The following is a 7,907-nucleotide window of genomic DNA, read 5'->3' as shown; positions in this document are numbered from 1 at the left end:
GTGGTCTAGTGATACTTGTTTGGGTTTCTGTTGGTCAGAGGGAGAAGGCGATCGGAGTTAAACAAATGGGGGCAAGAAATGTGAATTGTTTCGCGCTCAAGAAAAGGGCGCCATTGAAAGGAGTGATTACTGGGGTAGCAGTAAATGTAAAAGTGGATCAACTGAAGGAGAAGATTCCCGGTGTGTGTGATGCACGTCGTTTGGTGCGACGCAAAAAGGGTGTCGAGAGTGGGGAAACAGAAGAGTCATTGTCTGTTCTTTTGAGTTTTGAAGTTGAGTCTTTGCTCAACAAAGTGAAGTTAGGATATATAAGTTATCCTGTATGAGCTTATGTGCCGAATACATTGATGTTACAGGTGTCAAATTTATGGGCATGTGGCAGCAGTGTGTAGGAGGGAGGTTCCAAGGTGTGAGAAGTGTGCAGAAGGGCATGAGACAAAGGAATGTGTAGCATTGGGGAAAGTAGTGGTATGTGGTAATTTTGGGGTGCACATGGGGCTGGGGATCAGAAATGTCCCGTGCGAGAGAGGCAGGTTGAGGTTTCGACGGTAAGAGTAGTGAAGAAGTTGTCATATCCTGAGGCAGTGAAGAAAGTAGAGGAAGATGGGTCAAGGGGGAGGAGTTGTGAGAGTAGTAGAGATGTACCAGTACAGAGGGATAGGCCAACAAGTGATGTTTCAGTAAGATTTGGATTTTTAGCATTTATAGCAATGGTTATTAATTGTACTGCAGGAATGGAATGGAAGTCGAAGAAAATTGAGATTGTGGAGGCCGCTGCAGAGAGGTATTTGGAAGTGCGAGACTTGACATCAGAAGAGTTACAGGGTGTGTTAAGTGGTAATGTCCCATCCTTTCAGGTTGAGGTAGGAATACATATATTTAAATAGTGGAGTAGGGTGGTGTTAATTGAGTATTTTTAATTTTTTTAATTTGTGAGTGTAGTGATAGATGGTAGGTTATTTCTTCATTTTATTTTTCAAGCAAAATTATAAGGGAGTTGTACTCCAGTCTAGTAGGTGGCAGTAATGCAACATATTGGATGCCAACCGCCGTTAAACATCATCGAAGAAGAACCCCCCCCCCCCCCCAGAGATTTGACAGGCGCAATCAATATGGGAATAGCTCAACCTTGCCCTCTGATAGGCTAGGTGAATGTTCACCAATCACCATATGCTTATACCAACCAAATCCTTTCAGCTCGCCACAAGAGTATAGGGTCTAGATTAACGCCCTATAAAGAATGAGCTTGTTAGACATTGCAGCCGACAGTTCAGGCGACTGACTGATCTACAAAGTCCATAAATAACTACTCATTATTATTTGCAGATCAGTTAGTCGGTCACAATTTACCCATGCTAGATTACGGTTTTGATCCTCTCGAACATGGCCATTTTACTTGGTGACTCTTTTTACTTTGTGTTGAAGTGTTTCATTGTATTAAGAATACTAAACTAAGAGTGAACTTTATAAACTTTAGAGAAAATGAGCCACTGCAGCATTTTAACAAATTCTGTCTATCAACCAATTTAGGAATGAATGATGAGACAAAATGCAGGGGAAAATAAAAGGGGAAATTATTAATTTGTTGGTGCGCACTTTCCCTACCTGTAATGACGTCATCAATTGTTTGCTGGTCCGGAAGTAGGTGATTCCTGGGGCTGGTGCTAGTACAAGTCTGTTGGCGGTTCTATGGTAAATATGACTGAACAATGTTGTTTTAAAACACATGTTAGTTAACACTTTCGGAATAGAAAACAACTGAATCAATGATCACTAATTGGTGAAATGTCGACGTTCTTGTCCTTTTGGCCTAAGTTAGCTAGCTAATGTTTAGCCGTCTTGGTTCAGGTCTCCTAGCTAGCTAGCTAGCTAGCTAACCGGAACCGGTAGTAAACGTTACGTGTTGTTTAGCCCAAGAATGTACTCTTAAGTTGTGTAGGCGAGGCTACCGTTACTCCTTGGTCCAAAGACCTTATTGCTTCTTTTGGACTGTAACACCAGTGTTACACTAGTGTATGCACTCTTATGTTATGCTAGGGAAATTGTGTTTCCATAGCTAGGGCTGACAGTGAGGATTTCTGAACATGGCCGGTATTAACAAATCATAGGCCCCGGGGCTTTGGGTTTTTATAGGCCCAGTTTTTATTTTTTTTCAAGGTCTCTTAACTTACTGTTGAGAGTTAGAATAGTAGGATACACAAGGTGCAATTTCAATTTTTTTGTGTACATCAGCAGTTTCTCTTATGACAGTCACTGACAGTCACTCAATTAGCCAGTGGTGGAAAAAGTACCCAATTGTCATATTTGAGTAAAAGTATAGATACCTTAATAGAAAGTTACCCAGTAAAATACTAGTTGAGTAAAAGTTTAAAAGTATTCGGTTCTAAATATACTTAAGTATCAAAAGTAAATGTAATTGCTAAAATATACTTAAGTATCAAAAGTATAAATCATTTCAAATTCCTTATATTAAGCAAAGCAGACGGCACCATTTTCTTGTTTTAAAAATGTACGGATAACCAGGGGCACACTCCAACACTATCTAGCAACTAATCCTTTCCGATCCCAAGTCCATAAGGGCCATTTAGGGTTAAAAGGTTGGGGTCAATGTGGGATTGAATGGACTAGCTTTCCAAAGCTGACCTGTCCATGGGGCTCATTTTCTTGTTTGCCATCTTGACACTTGACTTGGGGGTGTTTTGTGCCCTTGTCACAGGAAGAGATGTCAGGAGAGAGCGTGGTGAGCTCGGCAGTGCCGGCGGCTACAACCCGGACCACCTCCTTCAAGGGCTCCAGTCCCAGCTCCAAGTATGTGAAGCTGAATGTGGGCGGGGCGCTCTACTACACCACCATGCAGACCCTCACCAAGCAGGACACCATGCTCAAGGCCATGTTCAGCGGCAGGATGGAGGTCCTCACAGACAGTGAAGGTACTGTATCTGTCAGACCTCCATGGCACCACTCATCTCAGATACGTTTGGCGGGATCCAGAGGGTCTGAGTGAGGAGTCTTTAACACCTCTATTATTACACCTGTATTTTGCTATCCTGGTCCGAGATCTAGTTGTACTGTCTTGCCAACTCCTAAATGGTCAATGTCAAGAGTCACGAGCATAGGAGTTACACACAGTATAAACAGAACTGGGATCAGCCTAGTGTTAGCGGTCTAACATTTTAAAATAGCCTATAAGTTGATCTGGTGCTTTTCCCTGTCCAGGCTGGATCCTCATTGACCGGTGTGGGAAACACTTTGGGACGATTCTGAACTACCTTAGAGACGGTGCAGTGCCACTCCCAGAGAGTCGTCGGGAGACTGAGGAGCTAATGGCTGAGGCCAAGTACTATCTGGTCCAGGGCCTGGCTGATGAGTGTCAGGCTGCCCTGCAGGTACCGTCACCCTCAGAACTGGTATTTTCTCCTCGCACTTTACCCCTTTTCACACTACTGAGCTGAGCCAAACTGCACTGCACAGGCTTGGTTATACATCCACCATAGCTGCTTGAACCGTGCTGGAAAGGACATGTCAAAAGGAAAATATCAGAGCCAATACTGTTTGGGTTGGCACAATGGTGTGAAATGGTCAGTCTCACCCCTCCACCCACACTCTGTCTTCATCTAGCTCTACCTCCCACTGCCTCTACCTACTACACATACACCATTATGGGCCCAGCCAACTATGTTAAAAATCATATCCATTCTAGCTAAAATCTGTCTTTACCATTCAAGTATTTTTGTTTATTGGTGTTCTAGAACAAAGAGTCATACGAGCCGTTCTGTAAAGTTCCTCTGGTGACATCATTGAAGGAAGAACAAAGACTCATCGCCACCTCTAATAAGGTATTGTTGACCGAGTCACACATCAGAGTGAAGGACATGCCCAGTATTTACTAGAGAAGATCTAGTCTCACGTATTCAATTCAGACTGATGTTTTACTCTGTTGTTTTGGGTCTACACAGCCCACTGTCAAACTCTTATACAACAGAAGCAACAACAAATACTCCTACACAAGGTGAGAGATTCTTACACCTATTAAAGACATGTAAATGATAAATGTCAAGTGAAACATTTATGGTTTAAGTACAGTCCACATCCCAGGCTGACTACATTGTAGCCAGCTGCCAGATCTCACAACGCCTGGATAGGTGTTTAACATCACCTAACCACATCATATGATTTAGCAATCTGATGTCTGACTGCACAGTCGATGACGTGGCACGCAACAGGTGGTTGCTCTGCAAAGGCAATTACATGGCTGCAGTATAGTCGGCGTGGAACGCGACCTGTTATCACCAACCAGGCTTCCCCATCCTTCCCTCCATGCAGTAACTCTGACGACAACATGCTGAAGAACATTGAGCTGTTTGACAAGCTGTCGCTGCGCTTCAACAACCGCGTGCTCTTCATCAAGGATGTGATCGGCGACGAGATCTGCTGCTGGTCCTTCTACGGCCAGGGCCGCAAGATCGCTGAGGTGTGCTGCACCTCCATCGTCTACGCCACAGAGAAGAAGCAGACCAAGGTAACGCAAAGAAATCACACTCGGCAACGGCGTATAGTGGGATGTCATTGTTAAGGTATTTTAATGAGCACAGACTCAGCAACTACATCATGTCTCTGGCTTCTAGCTCTGATGGTAGAACTCCTCTAGTAAACTACCTCAATTTGGGAGTTTGTCGCTAACCTGCTGTTAGAATACTGTAAAATATTATACTTTAATATGCCATTGGGACATTTGCTTTGCAACAAAGTACAGGCATTCTTGGCATTCAGATAACATAATGACCAGGCAGACCTAAATACATAAACCCCTTCTCCAGGTGGAGTTCCCTGAGGCACGGATCTACGAGGAGACCCTCAACATCCTGCTGTATGAGTCCCAGGATGGGAGGGGTCCTGACAACGCTCTGCTGGAGGCCACGGGGGGCGCCGCTGGCCGCTCGCACCACCTGGACGAGGACGAGGAGCGCATTGACAGGGTCCGCAGGATCCACGTCAAGCGACCCGACGATCGCACACACCACCACCAGTAACCCCTGACTGACCAACCCCCTCGACCATGACCATCCAAAGCCCAGCCCATCCCTGTACATCTGATCCTGGACTCTCAGTGACCAACCCCCTCGACCATGACCATCCAAAGCCCAGCCCTGTACATCTGATCCTGGACTCTCAGTGGACCATGTGTGTGCCTTACTTCCAACACCCAGCACTTCTCTCTCTTTTTCCCCCACTCCTACTCTCACCCGTCCCCCACAGCGGGAGCCCACTGCTGAGGAGAGACGAGTGGAGGCTTCGTGTGAAGTGGTAAAGTTGTTTCATGTGTGTTTACATGTAGGCCATCTTGTTTTGTGTAGTGCCCTGAGGAAGAATATCTGAGTCATCCTAAATTGTTTGGGTGTTTAGTGTGAAGTGGCTCAGGGGGTGGTGAATGCTGAGTTTGGAGGTGTTATTGTTTTTTCTACTATGTGTGAAAATGAATTGGATTATGAATGGACATTTTACATTTACATTTTAGTAATTTAGCAGACGCTCTTATCCAGAGCGACTTACAGTGAGTGCATAAATTTTTTTTATTAATTTTTTTAAAAATCATACTGGCCCCCCGTGGGAATCGAACCCACAACCCTGGCGTTGCAAGTGCCATGCTCTACCAACTGAGCTACACGAGGCTCATACTGGACGTCACGTGTGTGGAATGGAAATGTGTCAGTGGTTATACTGGAGGGAATTGCAATCTTAGCATCATGCATTTTTCTGTGGTCCTTGCTATGTTGCAGCCAGAAGAACAAGAATCATGATGTCTGTTGCCGAGTTTCTGGATGTTTGAAGTGTATGGAGAAACTGTGATGGCAGTCACAGGTGTTCTACAAGAACAGTCCACCAGGGGGCAGTATTGAATCAAACAGACAATCTCCTGTCTGAGACAGCATCGCTGCCTGCACAGGCTTTTGTGTTCTATCAATTTCCAATTAAATTGTTGCATTTTCCTTTTGCCCCATTCTTGAATATCAGTCAATATTCAGTCGAATTAAAATATATCATACAATGGAGTACCTCCACTCTCCCACAACCTCTTTTTTTTTTTATGAATAGGATTTCCCATTTAACCCAACATCCCTTCATGCCATGTAAGTGATTTTTTTAAAGGAGAGAACTTGAGCTGTGGAGTGAAGTGTTACCCGGGCTGATTGAATGATGGAGCGCCAAGGCTGAAATGAATGGCTGAAACGAGAGCTCTACCCCCAAGGAGGGCTTTTAACAGGCAGAGAAATTAAACCTGTTAACCGTATGTCTACACGCTATGTGTCCCATTTTAACAAACAATACTTGTAGAAGGATTCATCTGTACAATTGTACCTCATGAAATGTTTTACATATATTTATACATACCCTATCACAAATAAAATATTTCTACAAGAATGTTGTTTGCGTTTGCTCTTTTAATTTTCTAATTGAAGTATAAAATGATGGTACATAGGGCTTCATTGTTGCAAAATCAATCAATGATTCCTATACAAGAGTGGCCTGATGGTTTGATATAGTGCAAAGAGATATAATTGACTATTTTAGAGAGGAATGCATTCTGCTCTCATTCAGCAACACAGTAATGTATCGTTTACAACTGAAGTACTAAACCAGCATACACATACGCCTCCCTTAGCCTTGAATTCACAAAAAGAAAAATCTGAATTGAAAAATACGTCATAGAACTGAAATCCATAGACATCATGACAAATGTGTAGGTTTGTGCTGTTTTGAGTCCCTTAAATTAACACTTGTCTCCAGTCAATTCTCTCAGACAGGATGGGTGCATAAGAAGGGGGATTTATTTTCTTAGGAGCTCCGCCTAGAGAATGCCATTAAATACATTGAGCCATTGGTTCAATGGTTTGTAGCTTTCATGGTTTCCTGAAAACAACAGCTGTAGGTCTGTTTTGGGATTCATCTCTATAAAAGTCAGCCTGATCCCAGATCTGTTTGTGGTGTCTTGCCAACTGGCTATTGAGTTAAATATATGCACAACACAAACAGATCTGGAATCAGGCTATACAGGAGCAGAATTCTAGGTCTAATCCAGATGTTGTCCACAGGTTCTAATGTGTTTGGTCAGTCTCCTGCGACCTTGTCCGTTATCTCCTTAGTGTGTCTATGTCTGCTGGGCCCTGAGCAGGTCACCGAGCCCTGGTCCGAGTGGATACCTAGAGTGACAAATATGTCATTCATTCAGAATGCACGTGTTGATCACCTGCGTCAAGTTCATTAGGGAATATAACGGAAAACACTGAAAAATCCTTTGCAATTAAATGAGACATTTGTATTGGACTCCTCCAGGTAGTCCCTCTTTGTTTCAGTCCATTTCTTCTGTTTGGTGCCTAATGAACACGATCCTGGAGTTGCCTGCTGCAAAAGGACTCCGCATTCCTTTTTTTAATGGTTGACCATGTCCATAACACAAGGTAGTGCATACAAACCAAATCAGACCACCATACAAATCATACAATCACTGTATCTTACTCCAAACATTTGTTAAAGGCCCAGTGTATTAAAAAATGTGATTTTCCTGTGTTTTATATGTACTTCCACACTATGAGGTTGGAATAATACTGTGAAAATGATGATAATGCCCTTTTAGTGTAAGAGCTGTTTGAAAAGACTGCCTGAAATTTCAGCCTGTTTTGGTGGGATGGAGTTTTGGCCTGCCTGGTGTAACCACCAGGTGGTAAATTAGTTAATAAACCAATAAGAAAGAGAGTTCCAAACCTCTCTGCCAATAACATCTAGTTTTCAGTTTTCCGCTACCCACTCAGACCACTCCCAGAGAGTCCTAGCAAAATTCTTGCTTGAGAAATTGCTCGTTGCTAAGTAGCTATTTTATTTATTTATTTTGACAATTTTAATTGAAAACA

The 7,907-nt window shown here is 43.3% G+C and overlaps 1 protein-coding gene across 1 annotated transcript; it reads left to right on the top strand.

Moving 5' to 3' along the window:
- The first annotated feature begins 1,632 nt into the window (after positions 1-1,632).
- Positions 1,633-5,987, top strand: kctd10 (potassium channel tetramerization domain containing 10). The gene is made up of 7 exons (XM_084176897.1): positions 1,633-1,692; positions 2,717-2,930; positions 3,217-3,386; positions 3,750-3,836; positions 3,957-4,009; positions 4,324-4,519; positions 4,818-5,987. Exons 1-7 carry the CDS (start codon positions 1,690-1,692, stop codon positions 5,028-5,030), a joined length of 936 nt encoding a protein of 311 aa, XP_084033023.1. The 5' UTR covers positions 1,633-1,689; the 3' UTR covers positions 5,031-5,987.
- Positions 5,988-7,907: the final 1,920 nt, after the last annotated feature.

The sequence above is a fragment of the Coregonus lavaretus genome (genome assembly GCF_964263955.1).
Source record: "Coregonus lavaretus genome assembly, chromosome: 14".
Lineage (NCBI taxonomy): Eukaryota > Metazoa > Chordata > Actinopteri > Salmoniformes > Salmonidae > Coregonus > Coregonus lavaretus.
This window is presented reverse-complemented; position numbering and strand designations above follow the sequence as displayed.